Genomic DNA, 26,237 nt, shown 5'->3' on the forward strand with positions numbered 1-26,237 from the left:
TTGGTAAACTTCCCTTCTTGGTTTGTTGCGGTATAAATCAAGTTTGAAAGTTAATATAAACTGGAAACTAGTATGAACTACAAAAGACTACTGGAGAAGTGATTTTTCTGGGTGACCTACAAGAAGTCACTCAGCTCCTGACCTCAGCTTCCTTGTTTGTAAATGTTAAATTTTATGTCTTTAGTTTTCTCAGTTCTAAGATTCCATGATATTTTGAGAATCTCCGGTAAATAGCACCACAAAAAGTTAAAGTTATTTTGTTTATTTATAAGGAATCAGATCTATTTTATGGAAACCCTTTGGAGAAATTCCATTTTGAGTAGTTCTGAGGCCATAACCATACAGTAGATACTGTCCCTGCTGTTATGAAGTGTTCAATAGAAGGGGAGGCATCATTAAATACAGACTCAGGAAATCCACAATGACTTTTATGAAAGTTTTTAATTTCAACTGTATATTTACAAAAAGAGAATAAGGAGCGGGAAAGCAGGAATGATGCCTGGCCACCTCCCACCTGAGGGTGCAGAAAGAGGCCATGGACAACATATATGTGTCAGGCCGATCTTCCCTGCCATTATTGATAACAGCAATGGACAAAAGGCTTCAGTGAAGGAGGTCAGTCTATTTGAGAAGAGGCAGACGATCTGTTTAGTCCATGTGCGTGAGGAGGAAGAAGGCCCAAGTCAGTCTATTGAGGCCTTGGCTCTTTATAGGCTGAGGCCCTTCTCTTGGAAGTTTTAGGCTGCCTTCTCCAGGGCATGTAGGGGCCAGGGGGATGATACCTGGGAAAACCCCTATGGACCGCAGGGACTCGCTGCTGATAACTGGGTGGAGGTAAGCGGGGCACAGGCGGCTGGGGACCAAACAGAAAGTCACCTTGGACGGCAAATTCTGTTTGGGTAGATGGGGGGACACCTGAATAGAAATAGTTTAAGAACTGATCGGATTGGGAAGGATGGTCTGGAGAAAAACGGGTATCCTGGGGACGGAATGGGAATGGGGGCATCAGCTGGTGAAAGGGGATGGGATGAGGATGTGGGGACAGGAGTGGCATCAGGGGTGGGCGGGGAGACGGCGTGGGGAGCAGGGGTTGGCGCCCTGGGAGAGCCAAAGGTCTGGGCAGAGGGCTGCCTCTGACCCGGGGCTGCCTCTCAAGCCTCCGGCCAGCACTTCCTCTCCCATGGCCATCCATGATCCACTTGCCCACTGGGTCTCGCTGGGGCAGCTCTACCCCCCAGGCGTCGGCCACGTGGGCCAGCAGGAGCTGGGAGAGATGGCGGTGTGCGAATTGGTTCCAATGCACTCCGTCCGTCTGCAGGTACTTTCCTGTGTGGCGGCGGAAGTGGAAGTGCAAGTCCAGCACATCAAAGCCGTGCTTCTGGGCCTCGGCAGAGCTGTAAAAGTTGGCTTCGATCACATTGAATTTCACGGAGGAGGATGCGAACTGGACCTCGAGCGGGACGAAGCGGTTGGTGATTTTGTCGCCCACGGGCATGGCCGTGTTCCACACCAGCAGGCACGACTCGGACAGCACCTGGCGGAGGCGCCCAAACAGTCTCTCCAGGTTCCGCCGGTAACTAGGCCAGAAGTCCTCCCCGTACCTGGTGATGTCCCAGAGACACGAGTTCATGATGACCAGGTCTGGGGGGTGCTCAGCGGCCTGCAGCTCCTCCAGGACGTCCTCCAGGTAGTCGGAGTAGACGCGCGTCAGGAAGTAGAAGCGCACCAGGTGCTGGCCGGAGCAGAACTGGCGCACCTCGCGGTAGTCGGTGCCGTTATGCAAGGGGCCCTTCTGGCCCCCATGCACCAGCTCATCCTGCTCGAAGGTGTGCTCCCCCTTGGCCTTGAGCTGGCTGAGTGTGAGCAGACAGTCCTTCTGCAGCAGGAGCACCAGATCCTTGTACACAGTCCTCTGGACCGAGTCCCCCAGGATAACCACGAACTTGTTGTGGAGCAGCTGCCGCACTTCGGAGGCCAACAGGTGGACCATGACGCCCGCACCGCCTAGCTCCTTCCTTTCACTCCGTGGGTCTGCAGAAGACTAGGATAGAAGGAGAGAGCGCATGGGAGGGACCCACGGAGGGACCCACCCCGCGCAGGACAGGGCGCAGGAAGGTAAGGTAAGGTGGGCCAGCCCGGGGACTGGGCTGGAACTCTGGCCTGGGGCGTCTTAAGGGCTGGGCTCCACTAGCCCAGAGAGAGGGGAGCCTGGAGCCAGAAGCTCTGGTTGGCCCGGAGGAAGATTCTGCCTGAGACTTGACTTTGAACACCCAGGAAACCCAGGTTCCATTGGCCAGTAAGGGCCCCGCCCTCCCCGGCTGGAGGTGCAGCTGCCAAAGACACCCCATCACCCGGTGCCTGGAGGCAACCCGGATGCCTGACAAGTGGAGAATGGTTAGGCAAACTTTGCAGAGATTAAATGATGAGGATTATGATCAAGCAAGAGCACAGAGTGTGATATACTACTGTTAGCTGAGGAAGTTACATACCATATATGTGGCCATATCACTGAAATGGTGTAAAATAGATATGCATGCTAAGGTGCTTCCCACCAGGCTTCTCTGCCCATGGGATTCCCTGGGCAAGAATACTGGAGTAGGTTGCCATTTCCTTCTCCAATAGATATGCATAGATACCATTGAAAGAAAATACACAAAACCAGCTTTAAACAGGACAGTAGGATCATGGGTAACTTGCTTCCCCCCTCCTCTTTTTTGTAAATATACTTTACACAGTCTTAAAATCAATTTTAATAATAACTTAATGTTTCTTATCAATGGGACTTGTAAAAAATAAAATTAGAAATAATTCACAAGTGCTTCAGCTGCAATATTCTTTGTTTTTCATTTGAAGGAAACTGGCTTTGGCATAAGAAATATATTGAGCTAAAGGCCAATAAGAATCAACAGAAGAGTTCTCTGTCTTCCCCTCATGTACCTAAAAGCAAGATATAAATTTCCTAAGGAAGGCGACCCTTCCCCCACCAAGGAGAGAAGAGTCAAGAAAGAAGACAAGGAATTGTCAATACAAAGATGAGTTTGCATAAACAAACCTTACTAAACTAGCCCTTATTTTCCATTAGTAACCCCCTATGTCCCCTTCTCCACACTTTATTATCCCTTGAAACACAATTCCTTTTGTTCTCTGTTAAAATAATAATATAGCCCAAGTCTAACTGGTTCTTTGAGTTCCATTCCTTTTCTGTGAACTGTTGTGCATAGATATTAATTAAAAAACTGTATGCCTTTTCTGTTAATCTACGGTAGTCCTATTCACAGGGCCCCAGATACGAACCCAAAGAGTATAAAAAGTTTTTTCTTCCCCAGAACACTGAATAAGCTGTTAAAAGTTGTGAAACTCATCTTCAGAACTTCAGATTGAGTTTATTTCAAGCTGCCATTTACAGCCATATCCACTAATGAATAAAAGCTGGAAACACACTAAAATACTACTAAGTCTCACATGGGGAGGAACATGGCATGCCCTTCACACACTTAGCAAAGAAGCTGTTAAAATCTGCTGTGGCTTGATATTTGTAGGCTATCATGCATTAGTAAAAATTTTAATAGGTGTGGTGGATAGCTATTAATAAATTACACATTTGGTTTTTAAAAGCTATACTATTTGTGGTTTTAAATGACTATGAGCCCAAAAATAAAAACATGAAGATGGGTAGAGTACAAAAGTGTTCCCCTAAGGGAACAGTTAGAAATATTGGCTTATTTGAATCTTCATTCAAAAACATTTGCTATCAAATAAAAAGCTTAAAACTAAGATTTTGCTCATTGTAGTACAACAAAATTAAACATAATTAAACTCCAAATCCCACTGGGGCTCAGGCATAGTTTCTAGTTTATATTCACTTATTCATCCAACTCACACTTATTAAGCACTGACTAAATGCTCCACATAGGGCTTCTTGGTGGCTCAGAGGTAAAGAATCTGCCCACCAAGGAGGAGACATGGGTTCTATCCCTGGGTGGGGAAGATCCCCCGGAGAAGGAAATGGCAACCCACTGTAGCATTCTTGCCTGAGAAATCCCTTGGACAGAGGAACCTGGCAGGCTCCAGTCCACGGGGTCACAAACAGCTGGACACAACTTAGCAACTAAACAACAATAACAAATGCTCCACATGGGGGATATAAAGATGCATAAAACCTGGTCTTGCCTTTCAGGAGCAGATCAGACATATTCATTGATAACTGTAATACAAAGTTGAGAATGCTACAGTGTTAATCGCTCGGTCATGTCCGACTCTTGCAACCCCATGGATGTAGCCTGCCAGGCTCCTCTCTCCAGGCAAGAATACTGGAGTTGGTTGCCATTTCCTTCTCCAGGGGACCTTCCTGACCCAGGGATCAAACCCATGTCTCTTTTTGTCTACCTGCATTGGCAGACGTTTTTTTTGTTTTTTTTTTTACAATAGTGCTATCTGGGAAGCCCCCTGATAGGATTATCTCAGGGCAACTCAAGTGCTGCCTTGGCTGCCCAGCATTTAGAAGATGAGTTATTTCTCAAATGTTTCTAATAGGAGAAATTGTTGGCAGGAGAGAGCGGAGTATGAGTATCAAGACTGTGTTTCTCCCTTCCTGCTCCCTTAGAGCAGAACCCCCTGCAGTCTGAATCCAAAAGCTCAGGCTCAGGTCAAGGAGATATTTGAGGGCAAGATGGGAGAAGAGTGTTTCAGTGTACCTTTAAGCACAGACAGGAAATCCTTTGGTCTTCCCAGGTGACTCAGTGGTAAAGAATCCGCCTGCCAATGCAGGGGACGCAGGTTCAATCTCTGGGTCGGGAAGACCCCGTGAAGAAAGGAATGGCAACCCACTCTAGTATTCCTGCCTGCGAAATCCCATGGACAGAGGAACCTGGAGGGCCACAAGCCATGGGGTCACAAAGAGTCGGACACAACTCAGCGACTAAACAGCAGCAGCAGCAGCAACAGGTAATCGTTTACTCTGCCTGCTCAGGGGAGATGATCCATGTGACCTTAGGGGGTTGGGGGACTGCAAGTGAGGATATAGATGTTAGGTTGATCAAAAAGTTCCTTCGGGTTTTCCAAGGCTGTTGTGGAAAAACCTAAAGGAACTTTTTGGCCAACTCAATAGATATAGATATGATCTCAAACAAGAGACCTGCAAAAATGAAAAGACCTGGGTTTTAGAATAACCAAAACAAATTTCTACAGATTCCAGAGCCTCACAGAATTTAAGAAATTCTGGCTGCTTTATATGCTGAACAGTGAACCTAACCCACCCAGATACTGTTACAAGGGCTTAGAGCTAAAACCAAGCAAAAATGTCCAGCTAAGAATTTGTTTTTCTTCTGCAATGTAACATGCAGATGGAAAGAAGGGAGGAGGAAGTGACTGGGAAGAAACATTCTAGTCAGAAGCTGAAACTGAAAGGAAATTCATGAAATTCTTGATAAACTTCCTGTCACAACTGTAACAGGATTAACAAATCAGACCTCCTCAAGACCGTGGGAAAAAATCATTTAAACTAAGATGTCAAGCATTAAAAACAAAACCTAACAAAAACAAAGTAATTTTTTCGGGGGTGGGGTGAATGAAGAATAATTTGGAGAGCTGAATCTTCTCTGGTCTAAAAAAAAGTCGGCAAGTTTCATTTTCAAAGCTCCTTTTATAAAAAGGAAACAAAAAAGAGATTTGAAAACTATTAGTTCAGTGATCTTTTTTTTGGCCTAAGGGTTTTTCTTTGCTTCAAACTTCCAAAAACTTAACAGCTATTTTATAGATTAATTGACTCGTTCATTAAAGGAATTTATTGAGAACTAGATATAATGCTAGGTGCAAGGAGTAGATATAAAAAGGCAGTCTCTTTCAAGAGGATGGGTAAGAAAGTGGACACATAAAAATATCAGTTAGAACTGATGTATGTAAATGAAATATCAAAGCTGGTATGAGGAGTCAAGGAGGAGGGAGGAGATAAATGGATGATCAGTGCAATCTGTGAGTCCATCCTCAAATTAAAATCGATTTTTAAAAAGAGTTTTATGATTCCTCAAATTTTAATTGTAAGTAGTTACATGTTTTTCTGTTTTCAAAGTAAAATTTGGGCTTTGGCTAATGCTCTGACAGAAATATACATTATTAATGGCTACTATTGATGCTACAATAAATTATTTTGAGGCATCTTGCTTAGATTTCTGTTCCCGGATAATTAATTTTTAATGGCTTCATAAACCATCATTTATAAATCATTGACTATTGCTTTATAACTATCACAAAACAAACACATAGCATTTGGTTTTTTATTAATCAGTGTGTTGTAGAAATTAGGTTAGTCTTTTTAATTTTCTTATTGACTTTTGGTAACAGGAAGAGTGGCAAAGATATATAGGCCAGTTACTCTAGAGACCCTACGAAGAAGTCTTAAATCACAGAGGTAATCACTAACAATTAGGATGCTGTTTTGATTAGTTGTAAAGTACTTTACCTAGTGCAGAAGTTTCTTACACATGACTAACCATCTTAATGAAACATTATACTAGGCATATTAAATAGATCATTTCCTCCTAACTGCATTTTTGGTGATCAAATCTATGTCTGAACTATCCAAGATTCCCTTAAATGTTAATAGAACAGATGGTGCAAATAAGAAAATTATTTTTCGTGAACTCACCTGTACAGCTTACCAGTTCTTGATATTTAATTTTCTAAGTGGAATTTAATGTTGTCAAAAATTAAACTGGTATCATGTCAAGTTTTCAAGGAAAGAGAAAGCAAAAGATTCAAACTTCTCTTCTGAGGATGGGGATTTCTCAAGAGACTGACCTTTTGATTTGGGGCAAGTCACTTAACATTTCACTCCTCTATAAACATGAAAATGGAAATAATGCAGTCCTATACATGAAAGTACCGTGAAATACTATGATAAATAAAGGAACAGAAAGATGTTTTCCAAATAGTAACCATTGGAAAGACCCATTTTAATGCCCCACCCCCACCAACCTCATGTCCAATATAGGCCTTAGCTCTGTAATTCATTAATTCAGAAAAAATATAGAAAACACTATGTGTACCTTGGTCTGTGAAGCTGTCATTCTGTAAGTTTGGCTCACATCACCCAACAACTCTCATGGTTCCTCTACCACATCCCAACACGTATCATATGACCCATATTTCTCACTTGGCTATTCAATTAGTTATATACCACAGCTAAAATCTCAGAAACTTATGGTATAAAAGGAAAATTGAATTTAGCCTAATGATCTTCAAACTGAGCTCCACGTAACCATTAAATTTTCCTTGTGGAGGCAAAAATCTCTGTGGACACATTCAAATTTGTATCCATACCGTCTTCACTGGGCCACAAGCTTAATTTGTGATTTTTTTTTTTTTTGGTAATAAAGCATCAACAGAAGAATTGCACACATTTGAAGAGTTTGAAAATTGCCAAGTTTAAAAATCCTTAAGGCAGCATATTTTTCACATAGTAGTAGTCTAATATAAAAAATTTCCTATGGACTATACAAAGAAATGCAGGAAACATCCTTTATGAATGAAATCCTCACTATTAGGTTCATAGTACCTGATAGGCAGGTAACTTCTATAAAAACAAGAAATAAACTATGGAGACTTTATTCAAAGAGCCCCATTAAACAAAAAGCAAAAAACCAACAAACCCCACAAAACTTGTGTTTTACCAAAGACTAGCCTAAAGTGAAAAAAAAAAAATCAGAGCAAAAAAATCAAAGCAATTCAAATAAACAAAACATGATTTCAGTCATGTACAGCCATTGACAAACTTCCACATTCTGGTCTCGAACCATTATTTAAACCACATTTGCTAATTCTCTACCTATTAGTCCTTTAACAGGAATGAAAGATACTGAAAAGCAGTGACCCCGCTTTCACTTCCAGGAGATGCAAGTCAAAAGTGGACTCTGGCCTTTAACAGCTGTGTGCTCTTGGGATGGCTTCCCCCACCCCTCACCCCGTCCCCCATCCCCCCACCCCATGCCCCCCCCAACCCCCTGTGCCACAATTTTTTCTGTTGTCAAACCGGGGTAATAGTCCCCACTTCACTCAATAATAGTGAAGATGAAAGATCCACGTCAGCGTCAATCAAAGGCCTAGGACAATACCGGTCTTGCATTAGGCACCTTCAAACCCATGGCACAACTCCTCCCCCTGGGGAGGACAGTAAACCTGCTGAGGGCAGCTGGCGCTGGCTCCTTCCCCCACACTTCAAACCCACAGCTCCCCCTTCCTCCCGCCTGCTGGGGCCAAGAAGTACCTCCTCTGGTGTGAAGGCGATCCCTCAACTCAGCGGCCGGTCCCCTACATCCTCGGGCACTTTGTTCCAGGACGTCCCTCAGAGAGGGGAGAATTAGGCATTCCACGTTTTCTTCACTCTCCCTGGGCTGGCTCCTTTCTTTAAACCTTAAACATATTCTACTTTCTTGCTTTAAAAAAGAAAGGAAACTTCTTTGACTCCACCTCCAGGACAGTCCAATCTTTTGTTTGCCCTTCAAGGCCACTTTTTACAAAGTTGTTTGAACTGGCTGTGTCTGGGTCCTCACCTCCCACTCACTCCTCCGTTTACTTGAAATTTGGCTTCCAGCTCCACCAAAGCGAAGAAACGTTTGTCAGCAAATCCCCAACGATTTCCTTGTTCCTTTCAGCGGCTGCTTCTTGGGCCTTATCACATCTATAGCATTCCTAGTTCCCCGGGGCTGGGGCACTAGACGATTCCCCTCTGTGACCCTGCCTGAGAGTCTGACACTGTGGCCGCCCGTCTCACCTCCCCCAGTATCCTTTGTGAGTTTCTCTTTCTCTGGCGATCCCCAAACGTCGGTCTTTCTCAAGGCCCACTCACTGGCTCCCTCCTTTTCTTCAGCATTCTTTCCCTCGGTAAATTCATCCACGCTCTCAGCGTCCACCCGTAAGGTGAACCGAAAGCCCTCTTTTGTCCCCACAGTTCTAGTTTACCTCTGTTTTTCCAGCCTGATTGTTAATCGTCACCCTTCCCCTAAAAGTCCTAGTTAGGATGGAAACAAACGATCCAGTCCCCCGTATCACTTACTATTTGTATGCAGATGACTCCGAATTGGGGCCTTAAAGCACAGAGGCTTTGAGGTGGGCCCTCGAGTCAGCCCCCTGGGTTTAAACCCTGCTCCTCTGCTCCACTGTGAGACCCTGGGGCGATAATGTAATCTCTCTGCACTTAAGAAATCTTACCTACAAAACAGGAATACTACAGTGGACTTCTTTTAGAATCGAGGGTTAAATGAACACATGTGAAGGCCTTTGCATAAGGTCTACCATATTTTTAAGTGAATAAATTTAGCTGGTGAGTAGAATAAGGTGAGTTCAGGTGAGATTTCCTGGGGCGGGTGGGGCGGGTGGGGCGGGGGAGGAGCAAGAGGTGACAGTTTGTGTGGGCCTTTTATCACTTGTAAATTCTCTGGATACCACTATCCTCCCATCAAACTGGCTGAATTCCTCACAGAAGATTCCTGTGACCTTTGAACAATCCTCCCAAAGGTAAATATCCATCATCCATGCGAATGATGGTGGCCTATTTTTCTGTGCACTTGCAGAGAACTATATAATTTATGCTTAACATTGGCTGGGGATAACTTGGTGGAAATAAACTCTGCTTCTAAAATGCTTGGGTCAAGTCATTTTTATTTTTCATGACTGTGGCCATTTCCACCATTCCTAAAACGTCAAAATCCTTCAGTGACAACTTGGATATGGATAAGCTCAACAGTTTCTTGGCAATTAAAAGGAAAAAAAAAAGATGTAATTTTAGAAAATACTTTAGGAATGAGAATGTTGCTATATATTTTAGGAAACTGAGCACAGTTTCACTTATTTTAGATTTTATGGTTAACTTTTCTACTTTCCATAGATTTCTCATAATCCTTAAGGAAGTGTGTCTTACTTTGATTGCAACTTTTCAAAATGGGAGATTTTATTTTATACATGTTTTCTCATATTTCTCAATTTCATATCTTCATTTTCATCTGATACACTAGCCTAACTACAACAGTTTGCATTTATAAACTTTGTTTTTTAACCTAGGAGATGATCCTTCCTTCTGTGCATCTCTCCAAAGCTTGTGGATGAATTACAGAGCTCATGTATACCCAGAGGGCTTTTTCTTATCTGTTCCCTGTTTGCTCTGTGACCCAGCATTGTGTTCCCTAACCCCTTCCTCTCCTGAAATTCTGTTCCTTCTTTAAGACCCAGTTTAAAATACAGTTCTGAGAGCCTTCTTTATTCCCAGAGAGAAAAACTTCCCCCCTTCCTCTGACAGACACCTCTGTTTAGCCCTTGGTTCTGGTTTCCCTGGTGGTTCAGATGGTTAAGAATCTGCCTGCAATGCAGGAGAGCAGGGATCGATCTCTGCGTTAGGAAGACCCCCTGGAGAAGGGAATGGCTACCCACTCCATTATTCTTGCTGGGGGAATTCCATGGACAGAGGAGCCTGGCGGGCTACACTCCATGTGGTTTCGAAGAGTCGGACATGACTGAGTGACTTTCTGCTTTATTGTATAATTAACTGTCCATGTGTCTTTCTACTCCAGTACATCCTAGTCCTGGGAAGCAGAAATGGTTCTCACCTATCCTTGTACCCCTCATGGACCAGTATTTGAGGAAGAATATGGTTATTACCCATTGAGCATTTACCCTGTGCAAGACCTCTACTATACTCATGACCTAGTGAAGAAGGAACTATTATACCCATTTTACAGGTAAGTAAACTGAGGCTTGGAGAAGTTATGTCAATCATCCAACGTACAGCTGCTGAGAAGAGACAGCACTCATCCCTTATGGACAGTGAATCTTCTGCTTGATTAGATAAGCGTTAAGATTTTGTTTTGCTTCTTTAGGAGGAAATATGGCTCCAGAGCCTGAGGTTTTAACCTCAGCTATTCATATTTAGTGAAATCAAGAGGAAAAAATAATTTTATCTAAAACAAAAAGTTGCATGTAGTTTTCCTTTTTTATTCTGTTGATAAACAAAACAAAGCAATGCTGTGTGCACAGCTTTAAATTTTTCCTTGTGAAAACAGGACAAGTATGAATTCAACCTACTTGTTTTTTACCACTTATAGTTAGCAATTCCTCTGAGTGAGTCAGTGGGAAAGTCAGGGCTGCACTAAAGCTACATTTGTGTTTCAAATGTTTCTATACTTACATTGACTACTATAGATTATAACTACTCTAGATTCAATGGTTGAGTAAGAAGTTTCCATGATTGTAAAGGGTGGGGGTGGGGGTGCTAATAATGACTAAATTACTTTCAACTGATGAACAGGTTGGATTCTGAAAATTCTGTCTCCAGGAAGGCCCACGGAAGCCCATTTAACCAACAATGAGAGTACTAGTTGAGTCAGCAGGCCAAAGGTTTCTGCCACCACCAGTGCTCACTTTACCTCTGTGTGTTTAAGCTTGAAATAGGAGAAATGGCCCCTACGTTCCTCTAGGGAGATTGTCCAGAAGAGCTTTTAAAATGATATTATTTTATTATTGCTGTTGGTATTATTTTTTAACAATATTATCTAGTATTCAGACACTAGGTTTCTATGGGGAACAAAGGTTTTGAATGGGAAAATGGGATTCTAGGAGCCAGTTTCTGTCTGCTCCGTACCAACACTTATTTGGTAGAGGGATCTGGAAGCTCTGGGTTCCCACTGCTCTGTGTGGGATTTCCCTAGGTTTCAAGCCCAAGGCTGGGAACAAGAGGAGGGACCAGGTGCAGGAGGGGAGAGGGCCGAGGGAACTGAACCCACCACCACACCAGACCTTTCCCAAGTCACGCTTTCCTCCCTTCAGATCTGAGTTTGAGCCTAAGAGTTTGTTCCTACTGTGTGTTCAGCAGAGCTCTTAGCTTATCCCTTATCCATCAGTAACAAAACTAATCCAGCGGTACTGCCTACCTCAGGGTTAATTGTGGAAATGAAATGCTCTGTAAACTCCATGGATGTTAAATGTTATTCTGAGTCATCTCAGCATATTTGGGGGATGGGACTTAGCAGTTAAGGAAACCGTCCAGTGAAATGAAGTTTTATCTTATTATTTAAAATTTTAACTTATTATTTAGTGACATTGCTTAGTACCCTCTCAACAGTATGCCCAGTGTTTTGTCTCCTCTTTTATTCCTCTTAAGACCTGGATAAAATTGGTACTTCATTTTCTCTCCATTTTACACATTCAAAAATTAAAAGATTGAGTCATCTGCCCAAGGCCATCCATTTTATAAAAAGCAGAGCTAGGAGTCATGACTGATGCCAAGCCTTTGTGGTCAACCACAACATATAAGATTACACAGACAATAGAAGCATCATCTCTTTTCTCCAGTTCACAGCTCACTGTTTCCTTGCACTGTATGCTTTTAGAGATTTAGTAGCTTATCAGTCACACACCCTTATTATACAATATTACAATAATAATAGTTGTCTCTTTAGGACTCTTCAGTTAAGTGGAGGTGGGGTAGAGTAGACTAGGATGGTGATTCCTTCCTATACATTAAGTGCCCCCAAAATGAGGATCCTAAGACAGGCTGGTCAGAAATGTAAAATAGTAATGCTTAAAATAAAATGGGAAAACTGGAAAGTACTTACTCATTAAAGTAACTGGTGGTTTAGAAATGTACTTCTCAGTTGGTCCTAGATCTTTTCCCTAGAGAGACTCCTTTCTCGGCTGGAGGTTTAAGTGTCAGGAGACTTGGAGAGCCCAGAGCCTGGGCTGCAAGGCAGATAAATTCACCTCTGGGGGCTGCTCCGTTTGTGAGCCAGCGTCTGGGGAGAAGAGGCCATTTCCGGTGGCATCTGGAGCAAATGACACGAATCAGCACTTTCTTGCATTAGGAAGTGGAAGACTAATGACCGAAGCTTTAAGAACTGGGCAAATACGGAAACAAACTGGTAAGTAAATCAAACCAGAGCGTCTTCCCGAAATTTGGCTCTTAGCTTGCTTTCATTTCACATTTCTAAGTAATCTGGGTGTAATATCTATTGACTGTTGCTTTGTTTCATTTTAACAACTGAAACTCTGGGTTCTTATCACCCTTATTTGTGTGGTTTGTTCACAGCTGGGAAAGCTATTAGAAGGGGGAAGAGGGAGAGAAGTGAGGGGACCGGAAGCGGAAGTGAGAAGAGAGACATGAGAAATGATGAGAGGAAGACAGGTCCCTTTTCTAATTAATTTTTTAAAGTCAGAATACTGAATTTTTGTATGGGGGCATTAGAGTTTATAAGCCACTTTCAAATCACTTCCCTTGCTCCTCCCACCTCCTGGGGGTGGAAGGATAGACCATTCCACAGCTGCAGAAAGCAAGAGGTCTCAGCCACAGGCCTCTGGTAAACACTTAAGTGGCAAAGCCTCCTCTCCTGCTCCACTGAAAACCAGCAGGTGACAGGAAAGGGAAATGGGAAGTGGTTCTCTGATTGATTAGATAAGCTCAGAGCTTTGTTTTGTTTGGGAAGGATCTGCCTTGGAAGAGGAGGAATATCACTTCTCCTATAGATGCCAAGATGAAAGAGAAGGAAGAAATAAATCAGAAAAAAGAGGAAATGAAGTTTTAGAAGTTTTCTACAAATACCGAACCTTCTAAAGTATGTCAAACACTTTAGGATAAGGTATCTCTCCATTGCTTTAAATGGTGTAAGATACCTAAGGAACAAGAGTAACAGATTCCAAAATAGTGCTGAAATAATGTCCCTTATCCCTCGTTTTTTTTTTAATTCTATGTTTTAGGTAAATTGGCTTATTAAGTGATGCATTTATCTTTTCTTGAAAAATTCTACTTTACTTCACTGACTGCTCAATGTATGGCTTAAAAATTAATCCCACACATTACACTTTTTTTATCCTGTTTTCTATAGCCATAAATCAAATTATTTCACACTTTTCCCATGAATTTAATTACAATCATTATTGTGTCTCAAGGCAGAGCTGTATCTAGAACCCAACTGATAACTTTTGTATTTTAAACTTCAGAGTGGCTTGTGACATCACTTTGAAAATGTGCCATTATTTGATTCTAGCTATTCTACAAATGAGTTGCAAATCTAACTTTAGTATTTTAAAATTCAGAGTAATCTGTGATATAACTTTGAAAACTTGCCATTATTTGAGTCTAGCAATTCTGTAAATGAGTTGCAGATCTTTCCAGTTCTCTAAATTCCAGCTAGTGTGTACATGGTGAGAATAAAAGAACAATTTAGAGGATGACTAAAATTCACATAATCATCCTAAGACCGGAGAACAGAGGAGCTGTAATAATGCAAATGCTAATCTTACTTGTACTCTTTAAATTCAAAATGAATTTTTTTGAGACCAAGCAACAGATTATTTCCCACAGATTTTCTTACTTCCAAGAACTTATTATGATATATGGAGAGAGTTACAGTTGCTGTTCTGGCCCCATTTCACGTTCTGTAGCTCAGTGAGCTGGCTTTCTCACCCAGCTTTTTCCTAAAAGATAATGAGAACTAGCATGTATAATGTTTTGCATGTATAATGTTTTACACTTAAAATGTGCTATCTCACAATAAATCCTGGTTTTACAAAGGCAAGCTCTCATTATCTTCACTTTGCAGATGGTGAAACTGAGGCCTTGGGAGAGCTGGCTGAAATGACATAAATCACCTCGATGGATCGGCACAGGATGGAGCACACCTGACTGCAGGCGGTCATCTTCATGGCCCTCTGTGGGGGAGGTCATACTGTCCTCATTGTCATCCTTACATCATTTTGCTTGTTTCTAGAAGCTACTTAATGCACAGGGTGCAAAAGTTCAAAAAGCGTATGAGTGAGAAGTAAGTTTTCTTCCCTTTCTTGTTCCCTAATCCCTTGCTCTTCTTTCTAGAAACAATACTGTCACACCTTCTTGTCTATTCTACCAGAAATACTCTATGCAGATATCCTATATCTCTCTGAAATATTTTATTCTCTTTCTTCCTTTTGATCGAGTCAACTTCCATTTTTATTGAAGGCTCTGGAAAAAATACAAACACCACTTAGAACCAATGGTAGACTGCAAAAAATCTGGTAAACCATCCAGATTGTTGCAAGCACTCAGATGTTTGAAATGCTGTAGAAAACTCGAGATTCACAACAGCCTATAAAAAGAGGTGGGCTACTGTCCTCTTGGGTTTGGCCCTGATATCCTATCTGGGGACCACTCAGAAACCTTGATCTTGATTTGTGATGTGGTAACTGCATGTCTTTTGATGGTAAGGACTGGAGCCAGAGCGATGCTACTATGAAATAAAGTGAACTGCCGGATGTCTGACTTTGGGGCCAAACAGACTTGGGTTTGAAACTTGATTCTTTCACTTTGGGAGTCACTTAACTCCTCTGTGACTCTGCGATTTTCTCATCTGTGTAATAAGGATAATAATAACCACTACACAGAGGCATGGGTTTAATGAGAAAATAGATCCAAGTACCAGGTACACTGCCGTGGATAGTAAAATATATCTATATCATTAGCCATGGCTCATTTTATTCAGTCTTTCTTTTGCTCATTCATTCAAAATAATTGTGGTAGGCACTGTACAATGTGCTGGAGAGAAATCACTGTGAATATAACACGTGGGGAAAAACAAAAACACAAAAAAACACCTTGCTCTTATAGAGTTGATCTTTGTGTTGGGGGAGTCAGGCAACTAAAGAGTAAGTGAAATAATATGTTAGATAAAAGAGAATAGGAACATGATTGCTGGATGGTGTGAATGTAAGGACTGTGGGTTGGAATTTTAAATAGGGTGGTGACGGGGTTCCTGACACTCTACCCTAGAATACAGCCCCTTGACATGTTAAATATTTTAAGCTGAAAGAATGTGAGAAACAGCAGGTACTGGAAAGACTCTGACCACCACCCCTACCCTTCCCCACCCCCACCCTGAAGTAAGTCTTAAGACCCTGTGTGGGAGAAGCCCTCTCCATTTAAGAAAGGAGCATCCTTGGACTTCGCTGATGGCTCAGATGGAAAACAATCTGCCTGCAATGCGGCTCCCTGGGAAGATCCCCTGTTGAAGGGAATGGCATCCACTCCAGTATTCTTGCCTGGAGAATTCCACAGACAGAGGAGCCTGGGGGCTACAGTCCATGGGATCAAAAAGAGTTGGACATGACTGAGCGTCCTACACACACACAGCATCCTTATCTCTGAAGACAAAGGGACTCAGAGGAATTCCAATAAACAGGGCTTGCTAAGTTCCCTCAGTTCACTGCCCTTAACTCTCACCCTTTGTCCTATTGATGTTCAAATCCAGTTTGAAAACATTCCGGCCTATTCAATGGATGTGAGTTTGAACAAACTCTGAGAGATAGTGAACGACAGGGACCCTGACCGGGTGTAGTCCATGGGGTAGCAAAGAGTCAAACAGACTGAGTGACTGAACATCCTCAACAATCCTCCCTTTGGGTCTTCATTTCCTTAGAAAGGCTAATTTGTAACTTTTCTCTTGTTAATTTGTTTTTTGTTACAGAGATCCTGCTAAGAACCATGCAATGGAAGTAAACAATCTTGGTCTGGAGGAGGCTGTCTTGAGAAGTCAGGAAGGGGGGGGATGGAGCAAACCATGTGGAAATCTGGTGGAAAGAAGCTCCAAGCAGAGAGAACAATAAGGAAATGAATGTGACTGGGCTGGAGAGAACAAGGGAGGAACATACAGGAGATGGACTTTCTTCACACAGAGAAGAAAGAGAGGCAGATGGTGACGGAGTCCTTGGGCCTAGAAAAGAAAACAACGGTCTCAAAGGCCCTTGCTGAATCATCTAACTTTGGGGAAAACAAAACCTAACTTTAAGTCCCACCCTGATGTTCTGGGACTTATCGCCCCCTGCCCAAAACCTCCCACCCCCTGTTCAACTACAAATGCCATCTCAACTAAAGATTACCAAAAACGTCCCGCCTGACTAATGTTTCCCTTATCACTTCCACAAACCTCCTTTTAAATATGAAACCTCCCTGATCCCTCTCACGCTCAGCCTGGTGGTTAGGCTGACTGTTGCCCATTCTTGCCTGAATAAAGATAACCTACCTCCGTTATCTATCTCCGTCGTCTCTCCTTTTCTGCCTCGGCCCCAACTATACCGTACAGATGGGAATTCCCTGGTGGTCCAGTGGTTAGTTAGGACTCTCTGCTTTCATGCTGAGGGTGTGAGTGAGGGCTTGTGTTCCATTCCTGGTTGGAGAACTAAGATCCCATAACTAACGTCGTGGGGCCAAAAAAAAAAAAAAATCAGGGAGGGGGGCAGACTATGGGTCATTGAAAGGACTTGGGCTTGTTATTTGAAAGGCATTGTGAGGGGCTTGAGCAGAAAATGAACACCCATCTTAATAAGACTGGGATGTGAGGGAAAGCAGGAAAACCAATTAAGGAAGTGACCAAGTAATGCAGGAGTTGAGGCTTAAATCAGAGTGATATTAGCCAAGGAATGAGAAAGGGCCAGATTCTGGATATATTTTGAAAGTAGAGGTGATAGGATTTGCCTGTGGAGAGAGGTTGGGGTGTGAGAAAAGGGGGGAACACAAAGCTAGCTCCATGGCTCTTGGCCTGAGCACAAGAGGGATGAAGTGAATGAGATGGATACTCTCTGGGAGAAACAGGTTTGGGGGTGGATGGCTTGTTCCCTTTGAGATTCCTTGTACACATCTAAAGTCAGGTGTGGGGTGGAGATTTGGCACTGGGCAGAAAGGACTAGCCTAGAGAGAGCAGTTTGGTTTGGGTTTGGATGCTGTTGCCAGTGGAGATGGTGAAGCTATAGGAGAAAAGAGGTCTGAGAATTCCTTGGGATGTCAGGAAGAAGAGAAGGAACCTGGAAAGGGCCTGAGAAGGAAGAGTCAGTGGCAGCAAGAAGAAAGTATGAGGTCCTGAAACCAAGAGGAAAACGTGTTTTAAGGGAGGAAGGATGGTCTCAGTCAGAGATAGGTGATAAATCAAGTGGGATGTTTGACCATTGGCAGGACATTGGGTGACCTAGAGAGTGTTGGGGACAACTGATTAGAGTGGTTAAGAAAATGAGAGGAGAATTAGTGGCAGTGCCACCCTAGACGAATTATAAGTAAAGGGAAACTAAAGATGAGGGGAAATGGGGGAAGAGAGATTTTGTTTCTTTTAAGATGAGAACAGTAGCGTGTGTGTATGCTTACAGGAATGATTCCATAGTCAGGGAAAAAGATGCTGCAGGAGGAATGGGAGAGAATTCTAGAGCCATTCCCTTGAGTTGGTGAAAGGACTGGTCTCTAGGGCCCAAGTGGAGAGGTTGGCCTTGGATAGGATGGTGGACATTCAACCAAAGAAATGCCAGGAAAGATACAGGATGTGGTGAGGACGCCAGCGGGTAGGGGTTTTCCTGACTGTTCTTTCTTCAGGGAAATAGGCAGCAGGGTCCTGGTCACCAACTGAGAATGAACTTGGGGAGAGGGTATGAGAGATCTGAGAATGGAGAAGTGAAAGTGAAGACAAAGTCACAGCTCTTTGTGACCCCACGGACTATACAGTCCTTGGAATTTTCCAGGCCGGAATACTGGAGTAGGTAGACTTTCCCTTCTCCAGAGGATCTTCCCAACCCAGGAATCAAACTGGGGTCTTCTGCATTGTGGATGGAGAAGAAGGTATGGGGGATGAGGAGGCTGTCTACTCAGTAGCATGGGGGCCCACTCAAAGCTAGGAGCCCTTACTTGGATGGGCTTCCCCGGTGGCTCAGATGGTAAAGAATCCACCTGCAATGTAGGAGACATGGGTTCATCTCTGGATCAGGAAGATCCCCTGGAGAAGGAAATGGCAACCCACTCCTGGGAAATCCCATGGACAGAGGAGCCTGGCGGGCTACAGTCCATGCTCAACAGGGGTGTCTGGTTTTCTCTAGCATGTTTCAGCCACATGGGTGCAGGTACAGAGTAGGCAAAAATAATATTTAGTCAGATTGGAGTTCTGCCTTTCAGTTTCTGTTAATGTGCCATTACAAATTTTAATTTGTTTTAAACCATGATTTATTTAAAAGCAAAATCACAAAAGCCCAATATTATAATTTAGTGAAAATATTCTGAATATAACGGCAGGAATGATCTTTTTTTAATAGTAACAATTTTTAATAGGTCTGGCCACAGATTAGTTTAGACTTATCTCTATATGAGCCATTATCATTTTATCTACATTTTCTATTTTAAGGAACACTTATTTTTCTTATCTTATTGGAACAGAGTGTTTCAAATGGGCTAGAAATCAGCCCACTAAATACTTACTTATAAATGCACTTATTTCAGCCAGCTGGCATGGCGTGTGTCTGTGTTCAAATCAATGCCTGGCTACCTTAAAAAAGAGGACCAAATATGGCAAACCACAAATCTATGTGTTTTCTTCACTTGTATGACTTGAAACAGTATACATTTTTGATCATTTCTCTTCAAATCATTTGCATTTAGCGCTTTCAAGCACATATGAATAATTTGTTTCTTTGGGGGCACAAAATCTTCTCTGAGAGGATGCTAAGAATTTTGAGACTGGATCAAAACTTCTCATGAGTTGAATTTAGTAACTGAACTAAATTCTGCACTAATTCAGTACATGCAAACTTTTGCATTATAGAGGAGCAAGGCCAGAGTTGCTGGAATTTGGGAGCTTACAGGTTGACAAGAGCCCAATTGGTGGTTTCACCAGGATGAGAGAGGAATGGAATTTATAAAGACCTCATTCTGTCAGGATCGCTTTAACTTTTCTGCAAACCTTCTTTAGAATTTTTATGTTTTATCCAATTTCTCTATTCTGCTCCAGTATAGCTTCATAGTTCAGAGCATGGCCTTTGTAGGCTAAAGAAATGAGTTCAGAGTCTGAGGCTTATAATCTGTGAGCTGAGTGACTTTGGGAAAGTTACTAACCTCTCTGGCCCAGTTCCACTCGTGGAGATTGAATAGGCCAAGGGCAAAGCAGAGTGCTCAGCAATTAGTCTATGCTCAATTTATTCTAGGAATTAGTATACGTACCTCCATGCTTTAGTAATACAAAATAATTACTAAGTTATCCTAATAAATTAGCAGTATAAAAATAGATTTTTAAGTGGCTAACCATGGAGCTTGGACCAAGGACTTGGCCTCCTGAGTCTTGGTCCCCTAGTCCCAGAGCCATGGTCCATAAATTTCAGGAAAAATAAAAGGTTATAAACCTTTTTCACAAAGAATAATTTAATATACTAGGAGAATTGCGTCTTGAATTATTTAGCAATATTCCTTACCTTTAAATAGTATTAAACTTTATTAGAAGATTACCGACTTAGTTTTCTGAATCCAGTCTTTCTCCTTCCCCACCCCTTCTCCCCCTCTCTCGTATTACCTTCTTAACCATTTGCAAGTGTACAGTGCAGTACTGCGAACTATATTCACTCTGTTGTGAAACAGACCTCTAGAACTTTTTTGTCTTACAGATCTGAAAAACTCTATCCATTAAACCGTATCTTTCATTTTGCTGCTCTTCACAGTCCCTGGGAACCACCATTCTACTTTTCTGTTTCTGTAAATTTGGCTGCTGTAGACACCTCATGGGCTTCCCTGGTAGCTCAGCTGGTAAAGAATCTGCCTACAATGTAGAAAAGATTCCTGAGTCAGAAAGATCCCTTAGAGAAGGGATAGGCTACCCACTCCGGTAGCCTTGGGCTTCCCTGCTGGCTCAGGTGGTAAAGAATCCACCTGCAATGCAGGAGACCCCAGTTCAATCCCTAGGTTGGGAAGATCCCCTGGAGAAAGGAAGGGCTACCCACTCCAGTATTCTGGCCTGGAGAATTCCATGGACTGTATAGCCCATGGGGTCACAAAGAGTTGGACACGACTAAACGACTTTCACTTTTACTTTCAGACACCTCATAGAAATGGAATCACACAGTATTTGTCTTTTTGTGTCTGGCTTATTTCACCTAATATAACATCCCCAAGGTTCATCCATGTTGATGTAGGTGACAGGATTTCCTTTTCACAGGCTGAATAATATTCCACTTCCACTTTGCTAAAGTTCACCAGGTCACCATATCTGTAAGAGCACAGTTTTGTCCAAACCCAGGCCACCTCTCGAAGACACTCTTTTTGAGACGTGTAAGAGTCAAGTGACTTCACTGTTTATTGGTGACAACAAAATTTCCTTTCCACGATCCATGTTGGCATAAACTATGCAAATAAAGAAACCATACTCTAGACCTGCAAAATGCTAGGAGCATCATTTTTTTCTCGCCCAGAGAGGGTGGCAAAGAGTCTTCCTTTACCTTTCACATTCATCATCTGTGTTTGAAAATTTTCTCTTTAAAATGGCTTTTACTTTTCAAGTTGTCCTATTGGAGGGGGCTATTCACAACATCGTCAGTTTAATCTGGGTATTTTGAGAATGTAAGCTGGTGCAGTCACTACCATATGATTCAAAATCTCATTCCTGAGCATATATATGGATAAAACTATAAGTTAAAAAGATATATGCTTTCCAATGTTCATAGCAGCACTATTCACAATAGGCAAGACATAGAAACAACCTAAATGTCCATTGACAGATCAATGGATAAAGAAGATGGGTTACAGATACACAATGGAATATTACTCAGCCATAAGAAGGAATGCGTTTGACTCAGTTCTGATGAGGTGGATGAACCTAGAATCTATTATACAGAGTGAAGTGAGTCAGAAAGAGAAAGATAAATATTGTATTCTAATGCACATATACGGAATCTAGAAAAATGGTTCTGAAGAATTTATTTATAGGGCAGCAATGGAGAAACAGACATAGAGACTAGACTTATGGACATGGGGAGAGGGGAGGAGAGGGTGAATGTATGAAAAGAGTAACATGGAAACTTACATTATCATATGTAAAATGGATAGCCAACTGGTATTTGCTGTATGGCTCAGGAAACTGAAACGGGCTCTGTATTAACCTACAGGGGTGGGATGGGGAGGGAGTTGGGAGGGAGGTTCAAAAGGGAGGGGATATATGTATACCTATGGCTGATTTTTTGGCACCACTCTTCTCTAAAGTTTGATTTTACAAATGTAGTAACCTTACTTATGTCTCTTTATGCTGATCTCATTTTGAGCTAGTAACGAAATCTCAAATACTCATTTTTGATTGCACAGAGTCGGACACGACTGAAGCGACTTAGCAGCAGTAGCAGCATGGCTGATTCATGTTGAGGTTTGACAGAAAACAACAAAATCCTGTAAAGCAATTATCCTTCAATAAATAAATAAATAAATAAGATATGGTACAGATACACAATGGAATACTACTCAGCCATAAAATAGAATGAAATAATGGCATTTACAGAACCATGGATGGACCTAGAGATTATCATACTAAGTGAAGTCAGAAAGACAAGGGCAAATACCATATGATATCACTTATGCTGCTGCTGCTGCTGCTAAGTCGCTTCAGTCGTGTCCGACTCTGTGCGACCCCATAGATGACAGCCCACCAGGCTCCGCCATCCCTGGGATTCTCTAGGCAAGAACACTGGAGTGGGTTGACATTTCCTTCTCCAATGCATGAAAGTGAAAAGTGAAAGTGAAGTTGCTCAGTCATGTCCGACTCTTCGCGACCCCGTGGACTGCAGCCTACCAGGCTCCTCCGTCCATGGGATTTTCCAGGCAAGAGGACTGGAGTGGATTGCCATTGCCTTCTCCGGATATCACTTATATATGGAATCTAAAATATGGCACAAACAGACTTATCTGTGAAACAGAAACAGACTCACAGACATAGAGAACAGACTTGTAGTTGCAACAGGTTGGGGTGTAGGTAGGGATGGATTGGAAATTTGGGATTAGCAGATGCAAACTATTATATATAGAATGGATAAAAAGCAAGATCCTACTATATAGCACTATATTCAATATCCTGTGATAAACTGTAATGGAAAAGAACATGAAAAAGAATATATATATATATAACTGAATCACTTGTATAGAAAAAGTTAACACAATATTTTAAATCAACTATACTTCAATAAAACAAAACTTTTTTTTTTAATGCATGCTTTTAAGTGGCATTATACGTTAATTCTAAGAGTGGTAACATTATTTTTTGCTGAAACCAAAATGCTCACCCTTCATCTGTGTGCATGGAAGATTATGGATGCATAATCTTTTTCAAAGCTGTTTATTTTCAAAGCTATCTGAAACTTGGTCATACCACATTTATAGAGGCAAGTTCTCGTATCTTAAATATTAGATGTTTAAATGTTAACTGCAAAATTCCTGACCATGAAATTATCTTCTTATGGAAGGTAGAAATAGCTTAATATTTTTGATGCGTGATACTCTTCCTTTCTGTTTTTTTTTAGGTAAATCTCGATGAGTGCCTCCAGAGCCAGGTGCAGTGCCTGACACCAGTGGTACGAGGTTGAGAAAAATGTTGTCTCTTTGTTCAGGAGCTCCATGTCAGTCAGGGAGAAACACAGAAGCAGAGGATTATAATTCAGTGCTGGAAATGTGGTTACAGCCTTATTAGGGCATCACTTCTATTATTGAAAAAGGATTTGAAACATCTTAATGAAGATATGAAAATGACTGAAAATAGCACTGTGAAAAGTGGCTTCCAGTTAGACTCTCTTCCGAAAGGCATTTGCTTTGTAAAGATAATGAGTGCCCCAAACAGCGTCATTTGTTTCGTATGTCAGTTGTGCATCACTCTACCATTCTACCAGTAAAACGGTAGACTTTTAAATATTTTTCCAAATTATCATTCACAAAAATCATGCTACTGGTTACTTCTCCTTGCCTTCCTTTCTTTCTCCTTTAGGCTGTTTCTTTCCTTAACACATTTTGTTGTTGAATCTCTGAAATACATTTAAATAAATGAAAATGGAGAACTACAAACTGCTCGTATTTCTCTGAATCTGGTGTTCACCAGTTTAACCTATGATTGCAAATCTTTGAATCATATGTCAACATTCTGTTTTCTTTGTCATGATTTCTAACTGTTGTATAACTGTGGACTTAGTCACTTGATATTATTGGTATCAGAAGAAAAAGATTCTGTGTTTATGTTCCATATATGCATTTATTCTTGGTGATGGACGCTAATTAAATCTCAGAGAAGTTTTAAAATACATGAAAAAAATTGCTAAGAAGAAAGAAATCTCTCTGCTGCTGGTTGAATAAACTGAGACTATGCAAGGATCCAATTTAAAATCAGTTCTAAACTAATGATCTTATTCCCCAAGTGTGTTGTTCTTCTCAGTAAGTGAAGCCAACATTCACTTAATTGCTCCACGACAGAAATTACAAGGTCATCTGTGATTTCATTTATCCCTTGCCTTCATCTACCCAGAGTAGAGTAGATTCTACCTGCTGAACCATGCTTGGGTCAGTCCCCTGCTCTCCCTACAGCCTGGACCTCAGCTCAGATCTGCAGTCCTGCTGTGGCTTCCTGATTTATCTTCCCAGCTATATTCTTTTCTTCTGCTCCATTCTCTGACCTACTGTCTTTGCTGTTCCTAAGATGTAGATCATACACTTTCACTTCCCTTTCATAGTCTGAATTTAACCTGCTAAATCATGTCAAAATTTTTCTGAAAATACCAAACCTTCGGCCTTTTCTTAATCAGGCATGTTAGCCAAATACATAGTATTACCTCCATGAGGCATGCAGATCCCAAAGTGACAAGGCATCTAGGTTTCCTTAGATCACAAGAATAAATAATCACGGACACTTCCTCCGTATACTATTCTGAGTGTACTAATTCCTTTTACAAAGTCAACAATAATAATTACTACCATCATTTATTAGGAATCTACTTCCCATCCAGACATTAGGTGTCCATTAGTTGTCACCTTTTACCTGCTTTTTTGGCCATAAGACATAAGGGATTTCAGTTTCCCAGCCACAGATTGAACCCACGCCCCCTGAAGTGGAAGCACAGTCTTAACAGAGGGACCACCAGAGAAGTCCCAGTTGTTCCCTTTTAAACCACTCTGCAGGGTAAGTTCCTATCTCCAGGAAGAAGATGAAATGAGGGGAAGGATTTCTTAGAGGGTCAGGTGTTGCACCAGGCCAGTCAACTAGGAAGTAGCAAGGTCCAGAGCCAGCCCACACCCTCCAGTCCCTGCTCCCTGCCCACCCTCTGCATTGGGTACCGCACCACTTACATGCTTGTAGTAAATAAGGTGATGGAGATGGAAATTAAAACACTGTGACCAAGACAGGCAGGCTGTTTTGACTTACGACCTGTGGGGAACAAACCCTGGCGCTGAACCGAATTCATCAAGTCCCTCACTTAACGTGTAACTGTTTTGGTTTTGGGCTTATGTCTGGTTACGGCAGGCTCAGAAGTCCTGGACCTTTGATGGGGTCATAGAATGTTAGCCACCAGGATGAAGGAGAAACTGTCTCTTGGCAGAGCTTGATTAACCACAGACAAAATTTTAGGAGGAAGTAGGCTAAGAAAAGTCTGCACATCTTGCCTGTCATCTGCTGAGGCTGTCAAACAAAACTAGATGAGGAGCTTATCATGTCTTTAAGTGGAGAATCCCCCCAGATGTTTTGTCTGAATAAACTCTCTCGGTGGATGCCTTAAGAACAAGCGGTGTATCCTTCATGGCGGGGGACCAGCTCACCAAGCCTGAGGTAAGTGTTTTACCTTGGTGCTGTGTCTGCTGATGAGGAATGCATACTTACAGGTTCAGGCAAGGACGAGTTCCTTATTGTCACGTCCAGTCATGGCTTAGTCCCGGAGGAGGAAGGAAGAGAGGTCAGGGGGCATACCACACTGTCACTCGTGCTAAGAGGAGAAGAAGGCAGTGGGGAGCTCCTCTTGGCCACTTGCCGATCTGCTGGGTCATCCTCCTATCAGGAGAGAGACGGCACTTCCGTCAGCGGGCTTGGGTGGGGGCAGCCACCTCAGCCAGCTGGAGAGCATGGCCCTGTAGCCTCAGGCTGCTGGGGAGCTGGCGTGGGCTTCCTCTTTCGTGGAGCTAATTACATAGAGTCCCGACCCTTTTCTGTGCTCCGGGTTGAGCCTGGCTGCCAGCTCCCCACTTCATCTCAACCAATCCCACCCACTTCCTCAGACCAACGCTAGGATTTCCTAATCATTTCTTTTACATTTGGGGACAAAGATCTAAACTAATTTAGCCCTCGGTCTCTCACTTTCTGCTTTAAGTCCTTCTTCTTGGTGTTTGGACCACAGGAGACCGTTTAGAACCCAAAGAGATTTTTCCCTGAAGGTTCTCAGCCAGAGACCACCAGGGTCACCTCGGTCTACACCTTCTCATC

The 26,237-nt window shown here is 42.3% G+C and overlaps 1 protein-coding gene and 2 long non-coding RNA genes across 5 annotated transcripts in view; 2 read left to right on the plus strand and 1 right to left on the minus strand.

Moving 5' to 3' along the window:
• Positions 1-422: 422 nt before the first annotated feature.
• Positions 423-25,794, minus strand: PCED1B (PC-esterase domain containing 1B). 3 transcript variants are annotated; one of them, XM_081484337.1, is made up of 4 exons: positions 25,641-25,794; positions 12,600-12,806; positions 8,261-8,429; positions 423-2,041 (listed from the first exon to the last, which is right to left on the minus strand). In XM_081484337.1, the coding sequence occupies exon 4, from the start codon at positions 1,988-1,990 to the stop codon at positions 689-691; it is 1,302 nt and encodes a 433-aa protein (XP_081340463.1). In that variant the 5' UTR covers positions 1,991-2,041; positions 8,261-8,429; positions 12,600-12,806; positions 25,641-25,794; the 3' UTR covers positions 423-688. The 3 variants fall into 3 exon arrangements, with proteins under 3 accessions (XP_081340463.1, XP_081340462.1, XP_081340464.1); XM_081484336.1 differs by lacking the exon at positions 8,261-8,429; XM_081484338.1 differs by lacking the exons at positions 8,261-8,429; positions 12,600-12,806.
• LOC145503883 (uncharacterized) lies at positions 12,358-17,038 on the plus strand. The gene is made up of 3 exons (XR_014051866.1): positions 12,358-12,902; positions 14,580-14,798; positions 16,476-17,038. It is a non-coding gene; the product is annotated as an uncharacterized LOC145503883 (long non-coding RNA).
• Positions 25,416-26,237, plus strand: part of LOC145503885 (uncharacterized) — a 35,935-nt gene continuing 35,113 nt past the window's right edge. The window contains exon 1 of the long non-coding RNA XR_014051868.1: positions 25,416-25,589. This is a non-coding gene — a long non-coding RNA (uncharacterized LOC145503885). The remainder of the gene's footprint in view (positions 25,590-26,237) is intronic.

The sequence above is a fragment of the Giraffa tippelskirchi genome, chromosome 4 (assembly GCF_054371585.1).
Source record: "Giraffa tippelskirchi isolate mGirTip1 chromosome 4, T2T-mGirTip1v1.2.pri, whole genome shotgun sequence".
Lineage (NCBI taxonomy): Eukaryota > Metazoa > Chordata > Mammalia > Artiodactyla > Giraffidae > Giraffa > Giraffa tippelskirchi.